Genomic DNA, 27129 nt, shown 5'->3' on the forward strand with positions numbered 1-27129 from the left:
TTCTTTAACAGATACACTTTTGTCTGGTGAGTATGTTCAATTTTTATGCAAATGTGGGAAAGTAGAAGAGTTGACTTGATGGAAAGGAGTTTAGACAGTTTCTATTTAGCAAATAAAAACACAGAACAGCCCTCTCAGAAAGTGGTGGTGCTTTCAGAGCATCTGAATTTTAAAGATCCACCTTAGTGTGTTTCTCTAATGTTTTGTCACAGACTTGCTTAGCAGTGTCAAGTAATTAAATAATTAACAGGACAAGACTGTTATTCACAATTCCTTTGATTTTTATGGTGTGCTTTTTAGGGGCATGGGATGAAGGGAAGAGACAAGCAGATACCTGTGCAGAGTTCTACTGGATTGACCAGTTAATCTTTAGCATTCAGACTCCTTTATACCTTATGCACTTACCTCACCCATGGCAGCTTTAGCACTTTTTATGTGGCAGACTAGAGATGTCTCTCCATCTCACCTGATACACTGGCTCTCATTGAGAGGAATCCCATTTTCAACCGGGCAGGCCCCCACTGGTCCCCAGTCCTTGGCCCTTGTACAACTCACAGCCTCTCTAGAGGTGCCCCGTGGATTGGAGAGCAGGCGTCATCTGCAAGCACCGTGTGCAGTCTTTATACCAGAAGCTGAGATCTGCCCACTCCTATTACCCAGAGGCTCAGTAGTCTGTCAGCAAGGTGGGCATGTTTCTGAGTAAGGGGCTTCAGGACAAGTGCCCAGCACAGGGTCTGGCTTAACGTTGGTGGACTTCATAAAATTTTATGTAATGAAAAGTAAGACTGCTGCTTGACTCCTTGGAGTGGTGGTGTTTTACTGTGTCCTGGGATATTGTGGCCCTATGGCAGTGTGATAGGTTTTGAGGAATAGTTCTAGTAATGATTTTTCACCATCAATCCCCCTTGAAATCCCTGGGGCCTGTGTGTTTGCTGTAGCCCTGCCCACTCATGAGAATCCATCCAAAGGGAAGTTACTTAGGGGATAGGACTGAAGGGACCCTCTGCTGCTCTATATCCATTGTTCCTGGATATTCTGTCCCATTGGTTCCAGAAGTTCCCTCGTGCTTATTACAAGTTATATCCTAAATTTGTGGCTCAAAAATTAATGGTCATCTTGTGTATAACCTGGTAAAGCCATTAAGACCCTGATGCCAGTGTTTCATGAGGCTGTAGGGCAGGGGGAACTTGAGTCACTGTGTATCAAATATGCCACTGGCACTTGAAAATAGAGAGGGACATGCAAGCCACCTCCGGGGGAGAGGGAGGGGGACCCCTGTTCCCCAAGCTGTTCTATTCAGAAGGTTGCCTTGTAAATATTGGAGGTGGTTTAGGATGCTACAGAGCGTTCAGCAAACTGTGAATATATTTATATGGACCGATCCCTTAAGGACAGTGGTTTGAAATTTATCAAAGCGATAAAGACTGTTTGAATTTCATTTGAATTGTATTTGATAAACATTTTCCATGGAAATGAAATTTACTTTCTCATTCGTTTACTCTGCTTTCATGTGGAAGTTCTGATCCTCCCCACACACACACACCTTTTTTTTAAGTTGCAAGTGGTTGGTTAGAGTGGTTCTAGTTGGGTTTATTACTATTCTTTACCAAGTGCTCTTGGAAACAAATAACATAATGCATTAGATACTTTGGGGCAACACTTAGGAGTAGTAATTTGTAACTCTTTCTTCTTCATCGTCAGTGTGCTCAAATAATTTGGTCTGATTGGTCTAAATAAAAGGATTTTTGTACCTAATTTTTGTTTTTGTGTTTAATCGCAAAAATCCAAAACTGAAAGTAAGGTAAGGAAGTGGTGAAGTTAGTTTGATTTCTGACTCCCATGCCCCCTAGCTTGAGCAAGCCACTCAATACTTCTGCGCCTGGTTTCCACATTAATTAATAGTGATTTTTAAAAAGTGGTTACGATAGAGTTAAATGTCAAGCACTCAGAATCTTTCCATAATATTAGAGTAAGTTCTCTATATAACGTATTAATATTATCATCTCCTGTGTGTGCATAAGGCTGCACTGATAAAGATATCCAGAGCAAGGGGAGGGCGGAACAGGCCCTGTTAGACATTGTGGACTGAAGGCTTTCTGGAGAATGCCAGTTGGCTTGGTTCCGGAGGGCAATTAGGCATCATACATCTACTTTATACATATATGCCTTTTGACTTAGTATTCCCATTGCTAGAAAATTTCCCCAGGGATGTGTACATAGATGTTTGCCAAAATACCTGTACAAGGATGTTCACTTCAGCCAAAATGCCTAAGAGAAGACTGGATAAATGAATGATGGCCCCTCCGTCTGTTCAGTAGGGTACGGTACAGCCATTAATATGGATGAGGAAGATCTGTGGAGGCAGTTCTAGAAAGATTTTCAAATGAAAATCAGATATGTTAACATCCATAATGTGATCCCTTGGAGATAGACTGTTGTATGTGTGTGTGTAGGTTTTTTTTCCTTTTAGAAGCATCTACAGATAAAGACTGTATTAAACAATCAGTTTTTAATGGGGTACAGATTGGTGTGTCTACTCAAAATGGAGCCATGCTGAGTTTACTTGGAAATTCAATTAAGGTAAAGTAACTTATGGTTTAAGTTAGTGTGGGTACTTCCAACCCTCCCATATTTGCACATGTCCAGTGGGAACTCACTTCTCCCTTAGGGCTCAAGTGTAGAGAGCAGGTTGTTGTGTCCTGGGTATATAGTGGCCTCAGCTGGCTGGGGCTTTCCCAATGAAGGTGGAAAATGTTACTTTAGTCAGCTTCCTGAAATAGAAGCCTTCCTTGGTGGCTAAAGAATGGCAAGCTCTTCCCTTGTTTGGGTTCAGCTGGAAGAAAACCTGTATAAATTCAAGAAAATCTAAATTGATTTGTAAAAACACACTTACCCAAATGAAGGTTAACAAATCCTTGGTGGAAGTTTGGGCTACTTTGTTTAATGAATGACAAAGAATGCTATACTTCATTGATTCTAAGATGTGCTTTCCGTCCCCTGGTATTAACAATCCTGATACCAGGATGAGTCTTAAAAATCAGTGATATGAGAAAACATTGGTTCATAGTTTCATTAGCAACATCTTTTCTTTCCTTTTTATTCCTTTCCTTCCCCTTCCCCAAATGTTAGATTCAGTAAAAGCAGCAGTTTTTAACCTAAGGCCTAGTATGGTAGGCAGGCTCAGTACCAGTCTGCTTAGTTTAATATGTAGAGAGTTTGTATATAAAAGATGTTTCTGATCTAAACATGGGCTCTAAATCCATTTATTCTTATAATTGGTTCACATATTCCTCCTAAAATTGGTTTATGTAAAAAGTTTAATACGTTATCTCTTTCAGTAGTGCAATGGTGTAAATTCTAGCAAGTCTCCTAATTTTTGAATTAGCACATGCTAAATTATGGTCTTCTTAGCTATCTTGTGGTAATTCACTTTTCCCTTCTGCAGTAGAAATTTTTACTATATTTTGGCTTTCCCTGGAAAGATATTTATTTTAATTGATGAATTTTTATTTTTTAAAAAGACTTTTAGAGCAGTTTTAGGTTCACAGCCAAATTAAGAGGAAGATACAGAGACTTTCCATCTACTTCTGGCAGCCACACACGCACAGCCTCCCCCATTATCAACATCTCCTACAACAGTAGCACATTTGTTACAATTGATGAACCTACTTTGACACCTCATTATCACCCAAAGTCCGTAATATACATTCCTGTTCACTCTTGGTGGTATATACTTCATAGGTTTGGACAAATGTATCCATCATTGAGTATTTTCACTGCCTTAAAAGTCCTCTGTGCTCCACCTATCCATTCCTCCCTGCTCCAACCCCTGGCAACTCCCAAGGTTCCTGCATGTCTCTTCATAGCTTAATAGCACTTTTTTTTTTAAAGTGCTGAATAATATTCCACTGTCTGGATGTACCACAGTTTTTCATTTCACCTACTGAAGTATGCCTCGATTGCTTCCCAGTTTTGGCAATTATGAATAAAGCTGCTGTAAACATCTGCGTGCAGGTTTTTATGAGGACTTAAGTTTTTAGCTCCACTGCATAAATACCAAGGGGTGCAATTGCTGGATCATAGGTAAGAGTATGTTTAGTTTTGTGGGTGCAAGTCCCTTCCTGCAGTCTCTTGGGAACTACAAAATGAAGGGCCTTGTTCCCGGAGCCTACAGGGGATCTTGAAGCCCAAAGGCAGGGCATTGTGGTGGCTCTATTCTTTGCTGAATCCACTAAGTATCACTTGCCTCTGGCTCCCCTTGAGATAAGAGGAAATAGCATTGTGACCACTAGACACTGTCATATATAACTTGACTGAGTATGTTAGCAGAGGCTGTGAGGGAAGGGTAATGACTTTGGAAGGGAATTAAATCAGGAACCAGTCTAGATAATGACAGGTCAAAGCATAAGGTAACCAGGGATGGCAAAGAAATGACCAGGTGTGTTTCTTTCTTTGTTTCTTTTTAAATTTATTTTATTTATTTATTTTTGGCTGTGTTGGGTCTTCGTTGCTGCTCACAGGCTTTCTCTAGTTGCGGTGAGCGGGGTCTACTCTTCGTTGCAGTGCACAGGCTTCTCACTGCAGTGGCTTCTCTTGTTGCAGAGCACAGACTCTAGGAGTGCGGGCTTCAGTAGTTGTGGCCCGTGGGCTCAGTAGCTGTGGCTCGCGGGCTCTAGAGCACAGGCTCAGTAGTTGTGGTGCACGGGCTTAGTTGCTCCGTGGCATGTGTGATCTTCCCGAACCAGGGCTCAAACCCATGTCCCCTGCATTGGCAGGCGGATTCTTAACCATGGCGCCACCAGGGAAGCCCCAGATGTTTCTTAAATAGATTACATTTGCCCTAATTGTCCTGTCTCTTCCAGAAAAACCAGAACCATTAGTCTTTCACCTATTGTGCTAGGTACTTTCTTGGTTTAAGGAAGTGAGCATGTCTTTAACAGACACTGCTTCTAAGAGTTCTTACGTGTCTTGAAAGCTCCTTTCCAAGCTGGAAGGAAATGGGCAGGCGATGACCTGGAGGCTTTGTGTTGCTCACTCACCCACCCACCCCATGGATTGTGGGCATCCCTGTCACTTGGGCTGTCTGTTGGTAGACTCTGCAGTTCCTGGTGGTGAGAACATTCCCTTTTCTATGACTAGACAGCTTAACAGGAGTCAAGGATTTCCTCAAATAACACAACAGGCCCACCTGCATCCCATGAGTGGTTTACTGAATGTTTCGCCTGGGGCAGTCCCTCAGCGCCCTCCAGAGGGGACTTTAACCTGCCTTCCAGGGCCTTCTGTTCCAGAGCTGTCCTGGCATCTTGGTAGCTTGTCTGAATACCATCGGCATCTACTGGAGGGAGGGGCAAGGAACTGGGAGAATAAGACCTTACAGTGAACCTTTTCTTCTAATTTAGACTTTGTTTGGGATGTAAAACCAGTGAAATCATTTAAGGGAAGGAGAAATTATTAAGGATTCTGTGATCTTGAATTTTCCGCCTGGCTTAAAACTGTGCCTTAAAGATGGGCATCTCTGTCTCTCTCTTTTAAACCTGGAATAAAGATTGTTATTCTTGGAGGTGATTGCAGGTTGAGTTTCTGTGGGACAGTTAATCCGGTCTCTTGAGTGAAATGATAACGTGTAAAGCTTTTGGCACCGTAGCTGGCACAGAGTGAGCTGTCGATGAATAATAGATGCCAACTAGTTGTCCCCTTCTAGTGGAAGGCCTCCTCCCTCATTCAGCTTTTTTTTGTTTGTTCCTCAGAGAATCACATTTTGGAAGACGTGAACAAATGTGTCATTGCTCTCCAAGAGAAAGATGTGGATGGGCTGGACCGCACAGCTGGTGCAATTCGAGGCCGAGCTGCTCGGGTCATTCACGTGGTCACCTCAGAGATGGACAACTATGAGCCAGGGGTCTACACAGAGAAGGTGCTGGAAGCCACCAAGCTCCTCTCCAACACAGGTGCGGGGGCTGCCTCCCTTCCTTGTGCTCCGCACACACAGATGGCCTGGTGGCCAGGCCATCCAGTTAGTACAGGCCCTGTGGTTAGGAAGTAGGACGCTGGGACTCAGTTCAGTCTTAGGACAAGAATTCTAGAAGGTATGTCAGATTCGTGAGAAGTTGGTCAGCCACATTAAGGCCTCACAAACACATTTCCTTCATGTGTGTCCCACGATTAATAATGGGAGTTATTTTAAGATGAATGTCTGAGTTATATCTCCTGTCAGTGAACACAGTAAATTAAGGAGGGTCCCATTCTAGCAAGGCCTCAAGTTAATCCCAGTTCTCAACCATGTAAATCCTATGTTGCAGAATCTGCCCAGAGACAAAGAAGATGATTTGAGTCTGTAAAATACAGCATTTAATTTATTTCAACCTTAAATACTTCTCACATAGGTAGAAGCATCGGCTCTTCATCATGCACCCTGCCTCTTTGTGTCTAACTGAGGGATTTAGGGAGGGCTGGTAGAGCAATGATGTTTGCAGGGCCAGCAGGATCTGCCATGCTTTCTTCTCCGCAGTCATGCCACGTTTTACCGAGCAAGTGGAAGCGGCCGTGGAAGCCCTCAGCTCAGACCCCGCCCAGCCCATGGATGAGAACGAGTTTATCGATGCCTCACGCCTGGTGTACGATGGCATCCGGGACATCAGGAAAGCGGTGTTGATGATAAGGGTGAGTAACTGCATTTCAGATGTTTTAACAGCTTCTTTCTTATCATTTGCTAAACTTGAGCAATGCATCATTTTGGAACTCAGCAGATGAGTGGCAATATATTAAAACCATGAATCTAAAAGCTGTTAGAATGAGATATATTTAATTACGTTGTCTAAAATGACTTTTAGTTGCAAGTTAGAGCCCAAACTTGGGCTGAGAAGGGGAGCTAGTATGAGTTGGCCGTGACGATTTACTTCAAGTTAAACAATTGCCACAGATATGAGGCTTCCGTTTGAGTTACAGGGAAACTACAGAAAATAAAGGCTCATCAGTGAATTTCAGAGAAGGGAGTATTTCCTTAATGCAGGTTGAAGCTCTTCTTTACATGGAGCACCCCTCGCCTCAAAGGTGGCAGGCAGGCAGGATGCTAGAACCCCAGGGTTTTGAGGGTGAGAATGAGGGGCTGTGGCAACTCCCGGGCTTGGGGCCAAGCACTGAGCCCTCTCACCGTAGCTGAATGGAAGTGCCACCTGCTCTGGGCCCCATGTGACCCATCCTGTCTGAGGCAGCAGCAGCTCTCACCATCTGAGACAATGTCTAGGGCCCCCTGTGGATTAGCATGCACAAAGGGGTTTTGAGAAACTACTGACTCCTCTGTGATCATCCCCAGTGTGCTGCGCTGGGACTCACAGCTGCCCTTTCCATCGCAGTTGATCCCTCACATGCTGTTCTGAGCATGAACAGCTCTGGAAGCTGGGAGCAGAGCCTGTGCCAAGCTCCCCCAGGCTCACCTGGACCTCCCCCAGGCTCGGGCCATCCCTGCCATAGCCACAGAGCCAGCAGTTGGAATGCAGGGTCTGCCTGCTGAGTAGACAGCTGCTTTGCTATGCTGACGATCTAGTCGGGTCAGGGGAGTTTCCGTTACACCTTCATGGGTTGCTAGTCAAACCTCCCAAGGTAGGCAGGGGTTCTGTCCCACTTTTTACCCCCTCAGCTGGAAACAGAGGCCATTTCTGAGGCCGGTGCATTAGGCTGGACCCATTGTGTATGCAGTGTAGAAATGCTTGGGCACGACTGCGTTTCTCTCTGGGGTGAGGAGGAAAGAGAACAATTCAGGGATGGCCTGGTTGGCTGATGGCTGTCCCTGCAGGCCCAGGTCACCTGGACATGCTGGGGTGTGGCGGGGGAGAGCTTGGGGAGCCTTTTTGCTTTCTTCACGGCTGCTGCTGTGCTAGAGAGCAACCCATGCTCAGCAGGTCGTAGCCCGGTTGAATGCAAGGTTAAACCCAGCAGCCAGATCTCAGTGGTGTGAAGGGATCCCTGGGTCAGGTGTACCAGTGGTGGTAAAACACAGCCCTATTTTTCCAAAGTTCTTTGCATACTGACAGACACTTAGAGAATAGAAGAAATGATAATGAGGAGTCACTGGGTGTTTGAGATTAATGCCTTTGGGGTTTTAAGTGAGCTGGTATGCGCACACTCCAGGATGCCTGCACATTCCAGGGCCTGTTCTGTGGAAGCAGGTCGGGTTGTGGGAAACCACACCCTGGGAACAGGCAGGCAGCTTGGATTCCTCTTCATGTCTGTGACTCTAAGCAAGTTTCCTCATCTTTCTGAGACTCACATGATGGTGTTGATGGTTTTAATGGGATGAAATGGAGGTAACGTGTTCAGCTCAGGGCTTGGCATATAGTAGCTGTTTCTTGCGCACTTACTGCTGTGTTGGAGCGCAAGTATGACAGAGGCCCTGGCAGGCTTGGTGAGGTAGAACCTGGGGTGTGGTCAGCTGGGAGGGCCCAGAGCAAGGGCAAAATAGGTCTGTGGCAGCAGTGGTTTAACTCCTCCCGTATTGTCTTGATTTTAATTCAGGAATCATCCTCCCAACCCCCCGGACCTCTTGGTTTCTTGATGTCTTATCCTCCCCCAACCTCAACCTTACTTGCCTAGTCTTACCCAGTCCTGGGTCCATTACCAGTATCTACGTCATCCCAGTGTCAGGTTTCCCCCTTCCATCAGCTCACTGTCTCTGGTCCTGTGACTCCCAACAGTCCTTTGAGTCCATCAGGATCTTCAGCCGGTTGGCCCTCCCCACTTGCAACCCTCACTCAGCCCTTCAGGTCCTTGCCTCACTCCTTTTCTAGCTTTGAGTCTATCGGTATAATCTCCTTTGCCCCCTTTTCTGTCCTCTTGTTTGCCTTGCAAAATACAATCCTAGTGAAATTCCTTCTCCTGCTGAGCATGGTGTAGAAAAGTGCAGCCACCCTGACTGGGGTCACCGAACCCAGGACCGTCAGGGGGCCCTTGATGCCATGCAGCCTCGCCCACACAGCCACAGAGTCTGGGAGCATTTCATACCTTCCTGCTTGCCTCCCCATCTGTGCCCCATGCTACATGTCTGGCCTCAGTGCCTGTTGCACTGAGGATCCTGAGGCAGTTAGAACATCTGCTCCTGGCTGAGCCCGTCCCCTGCACTGGGTCCCATTCTCTCTTCCTCCAGCACCTTCCCCCCAGCATACAAACATGCCATTATTTCTCCTGTTATAAGAAAATCTCCTGGCCCCCCTCCTCCTCAGTCTCCTTTGCTGGTTTATCCCCATCTTCGCAGCCCCTTACCACTGGTACACCCTGTAGCACAGTTTTTCACCTCTCTCTTTTCTGACTGTACTCATTCCCCTGGTGCATAAAGACGTGAGAAAACCAGCAAGAGGTTGACTCTTCTGTGGTCCACACTCATCTAGCCACCTTGCCTACTACCTGTCACTTGTCTAACAGGCACCTCAAGCTTATTATTCCCCAAAGTGAGCTCCTCATCTCTCTCCACCCTGTTTTCTCGTATCAGTTGATGGCAAATCTGTCTTTCACTTGCTCAGGCCCAGACCTTGGATTCACCTTTGATTCCACTTTTTGCCTCAAACCCTGAATCTGATTTATCAGCAAATCCTGTTGGATCTACCTTCACAATAAATAGAAACTCTGAACACTGTTCCTACCGTGGTCCAGGCCACCAGCATCTCTCACCTGGATTCATGCAATTGCTTGCTTCTCAGCCAGTCTCCCTATTTGCATCCCTAGGTGCCTGCAGTCTCATCCACAGAGCACCCAGGGTGATCCTTTTAAGCTTCAATTAGATCACGTTATCTACTGCTTAGTACTCTCCAAAGGCTGCCACGTCACTCAGTCCTTACACTGGCCCACAAGGCCTTTGAGGAGCTGAACCTGTCACCTCTCTGACCTCATCTCCTACTGCTCCCCTGCCTTTGCTCCCAGGGCTTCAGCTGATGCTGTGCCATAAGGGCAGTGAGCTGAGCCCCTACTGTGGCCTTGCTATTCATCCAGTTCCCCAGGCCTTTCTGTTGGTGACTCCGTCCTGCTGGAACACTCCTCCCCCAGGTACCTCCTGTGCTCCCACCTTCATTGCCTTCACGTCTGTGCTCCAGTGTCACCTTCTCATGAGACCTTTCCTGACCACTGATATAAAATTACAATCCTCCTCTACTGCTTGCTTATAGCACTGATCACTTTCTAATAGGTCATGTGATTCACTTTTGTCATTTTTCCCATCAGAATATATGTGAGAGCAGGGATTTTTGTCTGTGTCATTTTGTACCTTCAGCGCCTAGAACAGTGCTTGGCACACAAATATTCAGTGAATGAATGAACGAATAGGAGATATTTGGTTTTCTTGGCAAGAACAGCTCTTGGGTCTGTGATGGGCTATCGAGGAAGGTGGGGAAGTGGAGATCCTGTTAGGAGGGCACCCCTTTGACAAAGCTCCTCCACAGACTGAGGCTCAGGTGTCTGTGACCCAGGATTAAAATGGCGAATGGCAGCAAGACTCCAGGATCTTGCATTGCCATGTGACTCACTGGTTCCTCGAGTGACCCTGGCTGTCCTCACCTCCTCATGGAGGGGCAGGCCTGGCCTTTGCACCTGTACAAACCCAACATACTCTGGGCAGTTTTGGATGCTTCCTCACAGGAAGCCCTTGGGCTGGGCTTGGATTAGGTCCTGGTGCAGATGAGGGACTCGCCTCACTGCCCTCCTGTCACAGGCCGGCCAGCTGGGCTAAGAGGCAACCCCAGCTGTTTGCCTGCTGCCCTGTTGCTGATAACTTCTAGAAGATGACATTATGTTTCAAGTCAGCAGCTAATCATGAGAGGCTGGAGAGTGTACAAAATAAGAATTTTATTTTATAATTAAAGCAAAGAGGTAGGACCAGTAATCGGTCCCTTTGGTATTTATTCACACCTTATCTGCCATATTCTCTCTTTAATAAAAGTAAGTACATAAAAATACATTGCCTATTTTTACCTCTCAAATCAGCCTTTGGTACCCTAAGAGAAGTCCCAGTATTAGTTAATTCATTTAATTTTCTTTTTGTCATGAAATGGGAAAGTTATAAGAATCTGTTTAATGTTGTATGAAACTGCTATTTTTAATACAGTACCTTTTCCACCCAGGACAACTCTCACCTTTGTCTTAAGATGCAGGTGTTGGAGAAGTACGTTAAGAAGTGAAAACCTTTGTCAAGCAAAGAGTGTTGACTCATTGGTAGAAACTGAAACCCTCAACCCCATAAAGGACCTGTGTCCTTTGGGAAGTGCTGGTGTGGTGCCTTTGCTTGCTGTTTGTTGAATGGGCTGCCTGGCACGTGCATGAGCTAAAGCAGGGTCTCAGACAAATATTGAGCAATTTTAACTTTATTCCTCACGACTGTTTGAAATACTGCAGAAAATTCTGGATGTCTGTACATCAGGCTGTGGGCCCAGAGGCCTGGGGAAGCTGGAGGCCTAGGGTTGTGTTTGACTTGTGATTTCTGTCTCGGTGGCAGACCCCTGAGGAGCTGGATGACTCGGACTTCGAGACGGAAGACTTCGATGTCAGAAGCAGGACAAGCGTCCAGACAGAAGACGATCAGCTGATAGCTGGCCAGAGTGCCCGGGTAAGGACCAAGTTTAACTTGTCCTGCAGACCCTCCCTGTCCCTCTCTGTTCTTGGCTTTTTCTTTTCCAGGAAAACACTCTCATTATTGAGAACACCATTTTTCCTCTCGTTTTCTCTGGCAGTAGGACCGAAGTTATCCTAAGTTGTGGCACCTGCTAGTCAATTGTAGGTTCATCTAAAACATCTTCTCAGCTGTGCCCTGAAGCGTTGGTTTGTGAAGAGCCCTGAGTCAGGAAAGCCCTAGGATCTAGTCAATGCAATGTTTGTTAATAGGACAGTGAAATTCAAAAAAGATTGCTGTCTTTGCCTATCTCAATGATACCATGGGCATGAACTATTTAATTATTCATGGGTTAAAAAAAATAACAGTGGTACATTCAAGAAAATCAGAGCCATTGCATTCATTTAAGTCATTAAATCTTCAATTAACTGCATTTATGTTTTTGGGAGGGTGCCAAGAAATATTACTAAGGAGTCTTTTTTCACCCCTTAGAAGATATTTTGAACAGCGGGTACATCCCTGCTTTAAGCCCCACTCGGTCCTAAGCATTTTGGGAAGCTGAGTGGAGAGGAGCCCAAGGCCCTGAGTCTGTGGCTTGAGGTGGGCAACAGGCCTCCAGGTGCTGCGGTGATAAGGTTTAAATGCCGTCTCAAGTACCTAAAAAGCATACTCTGCAGCAGGTTCTCTCCTGCCTGCCTGCTTGCCTTCTTTAATATTAACATTCTAGGGCTTCCCTGGTGGTGCAGTGGTTGAGAGTCCGCCTGCCGATGCAGGGGACGCCGGTTGGTACCCTGGTCCGGGAAGATCCCACATGCCGCAGAGCGGCTGGGCCCGTGAGCTGTGGCCACTGAGCCTGTGTGTCCGGAGCCTGTGCTCCGCAACGGGAGAGGCCACAACAGTGAGAGGCCCGCGTACCGCAAAAAAAAAAAAAAATTCACATTCTAAAACTACTTGTGGGTCACCTTGAAAAGTTGGAGATGTATTACAGCCACCGGGCCTGCCATGGAAAGGACTCCATGTATTAGCCCCTCCCTCATCTCCTCTCCCCATGGCAGGAGGCAGAGGATGAAACTTTTTTTTTAAGGTTCAAATGAAGTTTATTTTTTTTAATATTTTAATTTTATTGGAGTATAGTTGATTTACAATGTTGTTAGTTTCAGGTATCAGCAAAGTGATTCAGTTATACATTCTTTTTTAGATTCTTTTCTCGTATAGGTCATCACAGAATATTGAGTAGTGTTCCCTGTGCTATACAGTAGTTCCTTGTTGGTTATCTCTCATAAGAGATATATATGTGTTAGTGTGTGTATGTTCATCCCAAGCTCCTGATTTATCCCCCTGCCCCCCACACGTTTCCCCTTTGGTAACCATAAGTTTGTTTTCCATATCTGTAAGTCTGCTTGTTTTGTAAATAAGTTCATTTGTATCTTTTAAATTATCAGTAGATTCCACATATGAGTGATAGCATATGATATTTGTCTTTCTCTGCCTGACTTACTTCATTTCAGAGGATGAAACTTTTAAAGAATTAAGGTAAGCTGATTCTGTCCTTGTGCAGGCGTGATCATGGAGCTTCTGCATTGGCCTTCAACCCCTCATACCCTGTTTTTCTCCACACTAAAACTTGTTCTTGAAAGTGGGTCGGGAATTCAGGCTGCTGTAAACTTCGGTGCAAAATGGCTCTTCAGGCAAAATGAAACCTATTAAAGCATTAGCCTACCTGTGTCATAGATTGCTTGGTGGAAATATTCTTGGCTAATGCACTGTGAGAACTTCATATTCTCTTTATGTAAGAGCTTCCTGGGCTTCTGATTTTAGGCGATCATGGCTCAGCTTCCCCAGGAGCAAAAAGCAAAGATTGCGGAACAGGTGGCCAGCTTCCAGGAAGAAAAGAGCAAGCTGGATGCTGAAGTGTCCAAGTGGGACGACAGTGGTAATGACATCATTGTGCTGGCCAAGCAGATGTGCATGATCATGATGGAGATGACGGACTTTACCCGGTGAGCAGTGCCCGGCCCCAACCTGCTACACGGAGGGCTGCCCCCCTCCCTGCAGGTCACCTCACACAGGCAGGACGTGCTGCTCTGTACACACTTTTCTGTTCATCTCCACCTACGAGGGCTTCAGTTATGATCATTCTTGTTCCCTTTTTTCAGAGGTAAAGGACCGCTCAAAAACACATCAGATGTGATCAGTGCCGCCAAGAAAATTGCTGAGGCGGGATCCCGGATGGATAAGCTTGGCCGTACCATCGCAGACCATGTAAGTGACAGACTTGCCACATGGGCCTTGAAGTTCATCCTGGGACTCTGGCAGCCCAGCGGTGGTAACAGTGTTTTTCATGAGACACAGTACTTTTCCCATCTCAAAAATTGTTCTTAACTTGTCAACCCACTTGACTAACATCAGCATAGAGTTTTGAGGATTTCTGTATTCCTGTTTCTTCTTTGACAAGTTTTATAAGGCAGGCCCAGTTTGCATTACAGCACATCTCTGGAGCAGGTGTGTATGTCCTGAAATCTTCCCTTGGTTGACAGCTAAAACCAGCCTTTACTGTTGTTTATTATCTCTCAGATCTCTTCAGGATGTCAGCTCTGGGCAGGAGCTAATTCTGCAAGCCCTAATAATACACTGAAACTAGGTGTATAAGAGCCTCTTCTTGTGGAAGTATTGCAGTATTTCATGTGAGAATCAGGAGCCCTTTTGGCTAGTGCTTTTGGAAGGCTGACGTGCCCAACTGGGGACAGACATCTATGTCCTCAATCACCCAGCCTTCATCCCTTCATTCTCTGTATCGATATGTCCAAAAAAATGTGGTTCCTACCTCCTGGAAAGTTTACAATATATTTCCCTTGATGCTCCAAGATATTGTCAGCTGTAGTTACAAACCCTTCCCACTCCTTTCCCTGAAGTATCCACACGCTCAGCCTGCATTGGGGTTGTGGGACAAGTGACAGTGGTTTCTCATTGCTCAAGCCAAAGATTGGGAAGTATCCTCAACTCCCGTCTTTCATGTAATAACCGATACTCAGCCCTGGTGCTTCTACTAGCCACACGAATCTCAACACCATCTATCTGGTCCTTCCCTCTTAGCAGCCCCCAGCTGAGTCCTGGCATGCATGGCCCACGCCTGCAAAACTGTGGCCTCTCCTCACTGATTTCCTGCTCTCTCCTCTGCACTCCAGCCTCCACACAGTTGCCAACACAGTCTTCTTATATGATCACCTTAAAATGCAAATGAGGTATGGCTCTGCCATGCTTCAGTAGCTTCTCAGAATAAAATTCTAAATCTCCAGCATGGTCTGCACCCCAGCCTCACAGGAGGGAGTTTTTGCATAAACACTTGAGAGAGGGTGCTCTGTTCCTTCTTTGGGTGACGTCTCCGAAGTTGGCCCTGAGCTTTGGCAGCAAGACGGGCATTTCCCTGTGACTGGTCGGGACCCCACAGCTCCCACGTGCTCTTCTTGCTTTGGTTGACTCACCCGTTCTCCATCTTTGCCTAAAATGACCCTCCTTTCATCAGGTGTTTACAGAGTGCATCATAACTGAGCAGATAAAGTCCCTCTGAGCAGAAGAGCTATTTGGATGGTTATCACCTAGCTCACAGCACTCTCACTTTTCTCCAGAACTAGACTCTCGCTTGCTGAGGCTATTTTTCACCTTTAGGGGCTAGGGGCAGGGGCTGCAGCAGAGAGTAGCCTAGGGCTATGATGGCCCCAGGTAATTGGGTAACTCCTATCTTGCCCTTTGCTCAAGCAAGGAGTGAAGAGCTGGTGGCACACTGAGCCTTTCAGAAATATCTGTGGGGGTGGGTGTGTTTGGGCCGGGCTCAGAGTGCTTGGTGCTAATTCCGCTCTCCCGTCAGTGCCCAGACTCAGCCTGCAAGCAGGACCTGCTGGCCTACCTGCAGCGCATCGCCCTCTACTGCCACCAGCTCAACATCTGCAGCAAAGTCAAGGCTGAGGTGCAGAACCTCGGTGGGGAGCTGGTCGTCTCCGGGGTAAGTTCCATCTGTGAAGAGAGCTGGTTAGTGGGAACGTGCTAGGAAGTGTGCTGTGGGAAAACTGGAAGTTTCCTCTTGGTCCTCAGAGGCCGTCCTCAGAGGCCAAGGGCTGCACATTGGCTACTTCCTGCAGAACTGCAGCTCTGCTTAGCATGGTTGGTGACAGCTAGGAGCTCTTACAGTGCTTGCCTCTTCCCCTTTGTTGACCACCCCATAGGTAAAAGTATTTTTGTCTTCATCGCTTTTCTTCCCCCAGAAAGAACTGAGCCTGTTCAGAGATTGCAGAGATGACATATAGGCTTTCTCACACCCCCTCCACTCTCAGAGTTCCCAAGTAGTATCTCTTCCCTTGTCTGTTTACCATGTCACAGTTCTGGACCCCTTGTCACCTTGGGCAGGGGAAAGAGGACATCTCGCTCCACTGAAGCCCTGTGGCTTCTGCTAAACCCCACAGAATTTCCTTTCAAAGAAGACTTGGTATGTTGGACATACTCATACCATTTGCTTACCTGCTGCAACATAAATGCCCCTGTCTCTGGGGAGCAATTATCTGTATTCTCTAAATGAGAGAGGAGACTCCCCGGGTCATTACTGAAAGCACTGGGGGCGTCTCTGTCTAGGAGGCTGACTTATTGCCATCTCCCCCTGCACCATGGCTGTCCGTGGCTGTTCTCGGTGCTTATGGTTATAGCTCTGCCATCACTCAAAAGATTTTGGCAGATCCTCCCCCAACTTGAGTGAATGAAAACTTGTTGAGGGGTGGGGGCAGGTAAGGTAATGGTACCTTAGGTTTATATCACTCCTTCCTTCTTCAAAAGACCTGAAACACAGGCATTTTCAGGGTATTTGGATAAGAGCACCCAGTCACTGGGAGAGCCAATCAGGAGCAGGGCTGCTGCCCTGCCCTGTCCTGGTCCAGGAGGAGTCGGGACTCCACTGCCAGGGACTGACAGCCTCCAGCTGGACCGGAGGGTCCAGGCCCTCCGGTACCTAGACCCAGGCCCCTGGGTACATGTGGGGTTGGAGGTCAGGCCTGTGCTCCTCACCTACCTTTCTGCCTCTTAGGTGGACAGTGCCATGTCCCTGATCCAAGCTGCTAAGAACTTGATGAACGCTGTGGTGCAGACAGTGAAGGCGTCCTATGTGGCCTCCACCAAATACCAGAAGTCTCAGGGGATGGCTTCCCTTAACCTCCCTGCTGTGTCATGGAAGATGAAGGCGCCTGAGAAAAAGCCCTTGGTTAAGAGAGAGAAACAGGATGAGACACAGACCAAGATTAAGAGGGCATCTCAGAAGAAGCATGTGAACCCTGTGCAGGCCCTCAGCGAGTTCAAAGCCATGGACAGCATCTAAGGCTGTCCCCAGCCCTCAGGGCTTCTAAAGATCTGTCACTGTTCTTCACTCGTGTATTTGCTAAATAGAACACTGATGTTAGATTCCATAGGAAAATAGATTTCAGACCTGGCCAAGCTGGTGAATTTTGCAAAGACATACTTGTGTTTAAGTCAGTCAAAAGTACTTTTAGAAGTCAGGAGCGTATTTCTAGCTATATTTTTTTATAAGCGTAAAAATTCCATAACCAAAGAGAATCCCACATTAACAACTTAGTAACACTGCTGACCAAGTTGAGATGCCTGTCCTCCTAGTGGTGGCAGCTGTAGGGTTTGAGAGAAGGGGGGGGGGGGTCTGACTCCACCTTGGTTCATGGAGAGGGCTTCCACCAGTTCGACTGGTATTAAATGACCAAAGATGACCCAGAGTAAGCAACCTGGGCATCTTAGGAGGCCCTGGAAAAAGGAACATTCCCAGAAAGGTCTTCAGAGGGACAAACAACATGAAACTGAGTCAAACATAAATGTATCATGAAGAAAACTGATTACTCTCTTTATGATGTGAGAATTTTAATGCATGGTTACAATAACTAATGTACTCTGCTGCAGGACATGAATAAAGTTGCTTTTTTCAGGCTAGAATGTTGTGATGCTGTAACCAGAACATGCTTTTTTCCCTTTCTTCAGCTTCAAATGCAATGCAAATTCATCATTGGGCTCACTTCTAATAATTGCAGTGTTTCCTGCCTTGGGCTTATAAGAGAAGCCTGACAAAATAGTGTTTGCTTAGGCAGTAATTTAGACTTACCTTATTTGTGATTACTATAGCTACAAGGTATAATTTTACTTTCTTATTTAAATTTTATGAATTTGAATGTTTTTTACACTAACTTTTCCCAATAAAGTCCAAAATGAAACCAAGTCTAAGGGGCCAGAGTCCTTTTCTTTGCCTTCCAGTGGAGTCTAGTTTTACACTAAACATCTCCTGGATTTGCCTGCAGCATCTGCAGTGCTCTGGGCCCTCCCGCTGTCCCTCGTTCCCTGGACGGTACTGCCCAGTGAGGAGACCATGCCTATGGCTCTAGGCTGAGGGCCGCACCTCCTTGCAGCTTCCGTGCCAGCCCAGCAGGGAAGGCCATGCCCACAATGGGAATTCACATGTCCGTGCTTCAAGGTGCAGGTCAGAACCTCGGAGGCATCCTTGATATTTCCCTGGATGTCACCCCCTCTCTGCTGAATCATCCCCATTAGTTTGCAACCATACCATGGTAACGGCTGCCTTAAAGATACCCAGCCTCCTCAACCCCATGTCCTTTCCTAGCCAACATCCCCACTTAAGCAAAACTCCCTAAAGAAATGTGTGTAGTCCTTGTCTCCTCTTCCTCACTTCCGTCCCTGCCATCCAGTCAGCTCTCTGCCCCACCATCCTATCACCATCCTCCATTCCATCTTACTGTCCTCACCCTATCAGCGGCCCAGGTGAACACGCCCTCCCTCCTGACAGCTCCTCCCCTGTCCTCCAGAGCACCTCGCCCTCGTTTCCTGTCTTCCTTACTGGGAGCTCCTTCTCCTCCTCTTCCTAGTTGTTCTAAGTTGCGCTGTCCCAGGGCTCAACCCCTGGGCCTCTTCTCTGTTTCTGCTGATTCCTGATCTTAGCCAGACTCCTGACTTTAAATACCATCCAAATGCCAACTTCTCCCAGAACTAGACTTTTATAACTGCGTGCTTCCTGAAGTCTCCACTTGAATGTCTCCGTAAGTATCTCAAACTGGACCTGTCCAGATTCTTCCCTTTGAAATACATGCTGGGTCCAACTATTTCTCACCAGTTCCGCTTGCCATCACCTGGTCTAAGCCCTCATCGCTGCATTAATTTCTATTAGTGTGTAACAAACTGGCCTAAAACTTAGCAGCTAAGACAACAATTATCACCTCACAGTTGCTGAAGGTCAGGAATCCAGGGGCAGCTTAGTGGGTGGTTCTGACTCAAGGTCTCTTACGAGGCTGCAGTCTCTGGAGGCTTGTGAGCTGGAGGGTCCACTTCCAGGCTCTTTCACATGGCAGGTGGGCAGAAGGCTTCGGTTCGTGCCAGGTGGGCCTTCTCATGGCAGCTGCCTCCCACCAGAGTGAATGATCTGAGAGAACGGCAACCAGATGGAAGCTACAGTGTTTTATAAAAACCTGATCTCAAAAGCAATACGTCATCCCTTCAGTATTCTACTGGTGACACAGACCACCCCTGGTCCACGGTTGGAGGGCACATGCCAGGAGGTGGCTCCCATGTCTGTACGCAGACCATTGCAGTAGGCTACCCACCGCCAGGCTTCCCTGATGGTCCTGCTCCCACGGCAGTCACCGTAACCCCTATATACAAGTCAGAGCATGTCATTCTTTTAGCTCAAACCTTTCAGTGGCTTCCGCGTTCTAGAAGCCAGAGTCCTAAATGACAGGTATGGCCTCTTGTTGTCTCTGGCCTTTCCTCTCACCAATCTTTGTCATTTGCCCTTTACACTTGTGGTTCCACTTTCCCCAGAGACCCCTATTTCTTCTCAGGATCGCCTTCAGGTGTCTTGTCAAAAGTCCCCTTATCAGAAAGACCTCCCCTGATAAATCCTTACCCTGCCCTCCTTGTTCATAGCTTTGAACTATTTACGCATCCATTTGTTTCTACTGTAAGCTTCACAGGGACGGGAATCCTTGATTTTGTTATCACTGACTCTCCAAGGCTCAGGACACAGTAAATAGCCACCTGGGGGTCCCTCGCGCGGGGCCAGGCCCACAGGCACTGGCCTCCCTTTACTCAACCATTCCTCCTGGCTGACTCAGAATCCGTGCTGACGCTTGGAACATTTGCATGGCTTTTGTTGCCATCAGTTTGTCACACTCCGAAACTGTCTTCCGGGCTTCAGATGCCCATCTGTCCCCAGCTGCTTCACCCCATCCGCTGATGTCCTACAGCCCTGCACCCCAGTGCCAGGTTACCATCCAGTCTAACTCCCCACTCAGCCCATCTACTTCTTAGAGACTGAGCCCCACCCCTCGTCTGGACAGCCACCTCCCTCAGCCCCCAGCATCCTTTATCCATTCTCCACCTGGTGGCAAAGGAAGCTTCCAAAAGCTTCTCAAGAGTCGAGCCTCTGTATATAATCCTCTGGGGCCCCCCATGCCTGCCTCAAGAATGCCTGGCACTATGACCCTGCCCTCTACACCCACACTGCCCCCTGGAAGCGATTCCTGGGACACACCCGTGCTCTCCCTGTGAGCCCATCACTTGCATGTCCCAGTCATCACCTTTGCCATCCCAACCTTAATACCATTATTTACCTAAGAAGACTGACTTTTGTTCAACTTCGCCTCCCCTTAAGCAATATCTATGAAATCATGTTTGATGTGCTACATTTTTTCTAATACACGTTAAAATAATTTTAGTAAATGCTCATTCATGCATCACCTAAAATCATCCCTTGTATCAATACCACAATGGGAAACAGTGGCCCACAACCATTCCTGCTCATCAGGCCTTGGCTTGGCCCTCTTGGCCATGGCACGTGGTATCACGGCGCCAGCCCTCACAGGACTGTCCTGCATTCCTTGGGCAAACAGCATTGGTCTTGGTCACCCCATTGCCCAGCAGAGGGCCTGGCACGTGCTTGACAAATAGCTGTTGAACCATTCGAGTGATTCATTGCTTTAAACCAATCTATCAGAAGACACTAGAAGGCAGAGAGCAGGTCACTGAGGAGGCACCAGAGGCCTTGCCCAGAAGTCCTGAGACCCTCCTCTGCCCTCCTCAGAGACCATGATCGGAAGCGGCGTGGCCTGGGCTGAGCTCAGGGGAGACTCACCTCACCATGTCCTTGGGGGGATTTGCTCCTGCCCCTTGGCTACCGCCAAGAGAACTGTCTCCCCTCAGCATCCTGAGGCTTCTTGCTTCTCAGCCAGGGCAGCGGTGACCCTCAGTATCATCTCCCTCCATGACACCTCCTCCGGTGAGGCCTGGCCAGCTCCCTGCCGGACAGCGCCTCATCAGCCTGGCATTCTGGGCCTGGCTGCCCCACACACCTGTTCTGGCCACGACCTGTGCACAGGGTGGGCAGAGCCCAGCTGCCCTCCCCCCTGCCCTGCAGCGCCTCCCACAGAGCCTAGGCAGACACTTCAAAGACCCCACCTCCCCTCTGCAGCCTTAATCCTCACAGCTTCCGCTCTCCAGCCAGGCCAGGGTCACCACCCCATTGCAAGAAGAAAGGAGGAGCGGCCACATGCTGGGGACACCCAGGGCCCCCGTCAGGCCTTTACCCACATCCCCCCCCCCCGCCCCGTTGCTTGTTTACAGCCTGTGAGGTGTTGCTGCTATTCTTGCCCCTCAAACTTCACAGTTGTGGGAACTGACTCAGGCACGGAGCCCAAGTTACACAGCTCACAAGCCGCCCAGCCCCTCCTCCCAGCCGCAAGATCCAGTCCCTCTAAAGCCCAGGTTCTGACCATCCCTCTGGAGCCCTAGACAGCAGCAAAGGGGCTGGTGCCCCCAGTCTTCCTCCCAGGAGGCTGACTCAAGGAGGCCGGCAGCACCCTCACGCTCCCACCACACCTGCCCCATCCCTGCACGGGTCCTCAGGACTCTGCCTGTCAGGATGCAGGAATTCTCCAGGCTCCTGGGTAAGGCCACCCCCTGACTAGTCACTGGATCCTGGCCCACTCAAGGATTTTACCCCTCAATTCTCCCCTCCATTTCCTGCCTCGCCAAGTTTTCCTTCCCCCCGGATCATTCTCATCAGCACACACAAAAAGTTCTGATAGCTCCCAGAGTTTAAAAAAAAAAAAGACAAAAAGCTTTTCTGAGTCCATGTCTCCCCTCCCCTTACACAGAGCTCCTCAGGTGAGTGTTCAGACCCCATCTCCACAGCCGGCCACCATTCTCCCTACACTGTCCAGCCCTTCTCTCAGCAGCACATGCAGCCGGCAGCCACTCCCTCCTTCCCTGTCACACTTTTGCTAGATTTCCACCTCCACACCCTTCACTTACCCTGCTCCTGATATCCTTTACCAGCTCTTTCTCTTGATCTCTAATGTTGAGCTGGTCCAGGCCTCTGACCTTGGTCCTCTTCTCTTCCTTGTTTCCAGTGATTCCTAAGCAGTGGTTTGCTGGATAATGTGCAACAACCAGCTTTTCAGGGTGGGGTTGGGAGAGACTGCATATATAACCATACATTTCGTTATACATTTTACTCCTATAAAGGAATTATAGCACACAATTCCCAAATAACAAAATATGCAATATTCTTTAAATTCCACTGAGGCTTTGATTTTTGCTGAACTCTTGCATCCATAGCCAACCTATGGTTGCAGCCAACAGTCTGGCTCTGACATGAATATTGGTTGATATTTTTGTTTACCTTAAGGAGTACGGAAGTAAAACAACAGAAATATATGTGTGAGAATTTTACTTGTTTGTCAGTGAGTGACCTCTTTGCTGAATCAGTACTAGTTGTCAAATACTGTAAGACAATTTCCTCAATTTTTTGTGCTATGTATAGATGACACACTTTAAGTTTAATTGGCATTAACGTTTTCGTCATCACTTTCTCAAGTCTAGACAATCAACAAAACAATAAATTAAGCCTTGGTCTGTAGCATTTCCCAACTTCTATGGTGTAAATACTCCCACCACATCAGATTTCCAGCTACCCACGCAGTGTCCTGACGGTGGAACTGGGAAGAGAAGCACAGAAGCACAGGAAGAGAAGCGTTTCCACCACTAGATGCAATAGACGGAAGTAATCTCAGGAGCAGAGATAACAGTCAAACGTTAGGAAAGGATACGTTCTGAATATTTATTACCTTAAAATTTTTCAGCTATAAATTTACACGGATTAAGATTCACTCTTTTTGGTTCACAATTCTGAGTTTTGACACATGCGTAGAGTTGTGTAACCACCACCACAACCAAGATACAAAACAGTTCCAATGCCCTCCCCAAGATTCCCCTGTGCTACCCCAATGTCGTGGAAATGTCCCCTAAGTCCTGACAAAACGCTTTCCCTATAGTTCTGTCTTTTCCAGACTGTCACATAAATAAAGCAAAAGATTTGCAGCCTTTTGAGTCTGGCTTCTTTCAATCAGCAGCATGCATCTGAGACCCATGTGTTTGCTGTGGGCATCAGCAGTCCATTCCTTCCCACTGTGGAGCAGAAGCAGTGCATGGATTACCACATTGGTCCATCCATCCCCAGATGAGGAACATTTTAATTGTTTCTAGTTTTGTTACAAATAAAGTTGATATAAATATTCATGTACAAGTTTTTGTATAAACAAAGATTTTTATTTATCTTGGGTAAATACCTAGGAGTGAGACTGGGATTCTGTATGATAAGAACATGTTGAACTTTATAAGAAACTACCAAACTGTTTTCCATAGTGGCCAGCGTTCTTGCTTTGTTCCCAATCTTAGAAAAAAAGAAGTCAGTCTTTGACTATTGAGTTTGAGGTCTGCTATAGGTTTCTATGTGGTTTCCCTTCATCAGGTTAAGGAAGTTCCCTTCTGTTCCTAATTTGCTGAGAGTTTTTATTAGGAATGGATATTGAATTTTGTCAAATATTCTTTCTGCATCTATTGGGATGATCATGTGGCTTTTTCTTCTTTAGAAACACATCATCTGTGTTCCCCCCATAACATATGAGCATTCCAGTTGCTCTGCATCCTCACCAGCATGTGCAATTGTCAGGCTGTGTTCAGGGTTTTTTTTTAAGCCGCTTTAATAGGTGTCTATCCATGTCTCGTTGTGGTTTTAATGTGCATTTCCCTAACAACTAATGACACTGAGCATCTTTTCATTTGCTTATCTGTCATTTGTATATCTACTTTGGTGAAATGTCTTTTCAAATCTTTATTTTTTTAAACTGAGTTGACTATTTTCTTGTTTTGAGGATTCTTTATATATTCTGGATATAAACCTTTGTCAGATATATAATTTGCAAGTATTTTCTCCCTGTTTTTGGCTTGTCTTTTTATTTTCTTAATTCCACAGATCAAGTTTCTAATTCTGATGTTGTTCAATTTATCAATTTTTAACTTTATGAATTGTGCTTCTGGTGTTGTAGCTAAGAACTCTGCCTAACACAAGGTCACAAAGATTTATTTCCTGTTTTCTTCTAAAAGTTTTATAATTTTTCATTTAGGTCTATGTTTGGTTTTGAGTTAAATTTTGTATAAGATGACAGGTATAGGTCAAGGTTCATTTCCTAAAACATGGCTGTCCAGTTGTTGCTACATCATTTATTGAAGACGAATCTTTCTCCACTGAAGTGTCTCTGCACTCTGTCAACTCAATTAACTATATTTGTGTGGGTCTATTTCTGAACTCTGTTGTGATTTATTGATTTATGTGTCTATTCTTTGACCAATGCCACACTGTCTTGATTACTATAGCTTTGTAGTAAGTCTTAGGACCAACTAGTATGAGTCCTCCAAATGTATTCCTCTTTTTTTAAAAGAAGTTTTAATTTTATTTTTGGCTGCATTGGGTCTTCATTGCTGTGCACAGGCTTTCTCTAGTTGTGGCGAGTGGGGGCTATTCTTTGTTGCAGTGTGTGGGCTTCTCCTTGCGGTGGCTTCTCTTGTTGTGGAGCACGGGCTCTAGGCATGCGGGCTTCAGTAGTTGTGGCACGTGGGCTCAGTAGTTGTGGCGTGCAGGCTCTAGAGCGCAGGCTCAGTAGTTGTGGCACATGAGCTTAGCTGCTCCGCGGCATGTGGGATCTTCCTGGACCAGGGCTTGAAGCCGTGTCCCCTGCATTGGCAGGCATATTCTTATCTACTGCGCCAACAGGGAAGTCCTGTATTCCTCTTTTTCAAGGTTGTTTTAGCGATTCCAATTCCTTTGCATTTCTGTATATTCAAATCAGACTCTTGATATCTAAGAAATTCCTACTTGGGACTGCAATGAATCTATAGGTCAATTTAGGTGGCGGACTTAACAATATTAAGTCTTCCAACCCATGAACACAGTGTGTCTCTCTATTTAGATTTTTTAACTTTTTTTCATCAGTGTTTTGTAGTTTTCAGCATAAAAACCCTGCATATTACTTTACTAGATTTATACATATTTCATTTGTTTCACTGCTATTGTAAATGTTTGTTTTTTAAATTCAATTCCCAGTTGTATATAGAAATACAGTTGATTTTTGTATGTTGACCTCAGGAGCATGTTAAACGTATTGGTATTTCTAGGAGAGTTTTTTGTACATTCCATGGGATTTTTTTACACTGACAATTGTGTCATCTATGAATAGAGACAGTTTTATTTCTTCTTTTTCATTCAGTATGCCTTTTATTTCATTTTCTTGCCTTACCACACTGCCCAGGATTTCCTGTACGATATTGAAAAGGAGAGGTGAGAGCCGGCATTCTTGCTTTGTTCCCAATCTTAGAAAAAAAGAAGTCAGTCTTTGACTATTGAGGTTTGCTGTAGGTTTTTATGTGGTTTCCCTTCATCAGGTTAAGGAAGTTCCCTTAGTTCCTGATTTGCTGAGAGTTTTTATTAAGAATGGATACTGAATTTTGTCAAATGTTCTTTCTGCATCTATTGGGATGATCATGTGGCTTTTTCTTCTTTAGTCTATTTATGTGGTGATTTGAGTTGAACTAGTCTTGTATTCCCAGGATAAACAGCCACTTGGTGATGATGTATCTTTTTATATACTGCTACATTCAATTTGCTAATATTCTGTCGAGGAGCTCGCACTGAAGATTTTACTAGGGACTGCGGAAAAATCTGAAGTACTTACCACAGCCTCCAAGATCTCCCCTCCCCAAGACCCCCAACCTCATCACTTATGAGGGATGCTGATCTGTAATTCTTTTTTTTTTTTTTGTCTTTGCAATTTATTTAACATAAATTCACTGTGGGAATTATAATAATATCACTAGCCAAGAGAATACAGGATGTCTCTTAATAAACCAATAAAGAAATTAAACATACTCAAAACAAATGATAGATTAATTACCCTATTGTACCAGGCAAGGTGAGATAAAAGGAATAAAGTCCAACTACACCTTAGTTAAGATGTACCTTTTCTATGAGTTTTAGCTTCTCCGGAGAGAAGGCTTTGCCAACCAAGATCTGACTTCCATCTGCCAGCATAAAAGTCCATCGCTGCTAGAGCACGTTGCTAGGGAACAGTGGTGCAGGTGCCCACGGGCAGGCTGATCTCCTCTGGCTGCTGCTCCAACCACCACCTAAGAAAGGTGTCGCCTTTACCAAGGCAAGAGGTATTAGCAAAGGGTAGCTTTTACCCGGACTGACAGTTGCTTCTCCTCATGTTCTTACCAATAAGCCCCCAGAAAGCCCCCTCAGCGGCTGGGCTAATAAGTGCTTTTCTTTTTTTTTTCTCTTTTACTTTTTATTTTATATTGGAGTATAGTTGATTAACAATGTTGTTAGTGTCAGGTGTACAGCAAAGTGATTCAGTTATACATATACATGCATCTATTCTTTTTCAAATTCTTTTACCATTTAAGTTGTTACATAATATTGAGCAGAGTTTCCTGTGCTAATACAGTAGGTCCTTGTTGGTTATCCATTTTAAATATAGCAGCATGTACAAGTCAATCCCAAACTCCCTAACTATCCCTCCCCGCCCAACCCTTCCCCCCCACCACCCCCAGTAACCATAAGTTCATTCTCTAAGTCTGTTAGTTTGTTTGGGTTTTGTAAATAAGTTCATTTGTATCATTTTTTTTTTAGATTCTGCATATAAGTGATATACAATATTCCTCTTTGTCTGTCTGACTTACGTCACTCAGTATGACAATCTCTAGGTCCATCGGTCCATCCATGTTGCTGCAAATAGCATTATTTTGTTCTTTTTTTAATGGCTGAGTAATATTCCATTGTATATATGTACCACATCTTCTTTATCCATTCCTCTGTCAATGGACATTTAGGTGGCTTCCATGTCTTGGCTACTGTAAACAGTGCTGCAATGAACACTGGGGTGCATGTATCCTTTCGGACCATGTTTTTCTCCAGATATACACCCAGGAGTGGGATTGCTGGATCATATGGTAGTTCTATTTTTAGTTTTTTAAGGAACCTCCATACTGTTCTCCACAGTGGTTGTATCAATTTACATTCCCACCAACTGTGTAGGAGGGTTCCCTTTCACCACACGCTCTCCAGCATTTATCATTTGTGGATTTTTAAAATATATACA

General features: G+C 45.9%; 1 protein-coding gene and 1 long non-coding RNA gene across 3 annotated transcripts in view; one reads left to right on the forward strand and one right to left on the reverse strand.

Annotated features, from left to right (window-relative positions):
- CTNNA1 (catenin alpha 1) overlaps positions 1-17842 on the forward strand; it is a 178401-nt gene extending 160559 nt beyond the window's left edge. The window contains exons 12-18 of the mRNA XM_019924496.3: positions 5748-5948; positions 6509-6660; positions 11474-11584; positions 13406-13587; positions 13744-13849; positions 15453-15587; positions 16656-17842. Of these exons, the coding sequence (XP_019780055.1) occupies positions 5748-5948; positions 6509-6660; positions 11474-11584; positions 13406-13587; positions 13744-13849; positions 15453-15587; positions 16656-16943 (1175 nt within the window). The 3' untranslated portion in view covers positions 16944-17842. The remainder of the gene's footprint in view (positions 1-5747; positions 5949-6508; positions 6661-11473; positions 11585-13405; positions 13588-13743; positions 13850-15452; positions 15588-16655) is intronic.
- Positions 17763-26579, reverse strand: LOC117311612 (uncharacterized). Of its 2 annotated transcripts, XR_004525892.2 has the most exons (3): positions 21944-26556; positions 20766-20928; positions 17763-19055 (listed from the first exon to the last, which is right to left on the reverse strand). It is a non-coding gene; the product is annotated as an uncharacterized lncRNA (long non-coding RNA). The 2 variants fall into 2 exon arrangements; XR_012330477.1 differs by having other exon boundaries at positions 20766-26579.
- Between the last annotated feature and the right edge of the window lie 550 nt (positions 26580-27129).

Source organism: Tursiops truncatus, chromosome 3, assembly GCF_011762595.2.
Source record: "Tursiops truncatus isolate mTurTru1 chromosome 3, mTurTru1.mat.Y, whole genome shotgun sequence".
NCBI lineage: Eukaryota > Metazoa > Chordata > Mammalia > Artiodactyla > Delphinidae > Tursiops > Tursiops truncatus.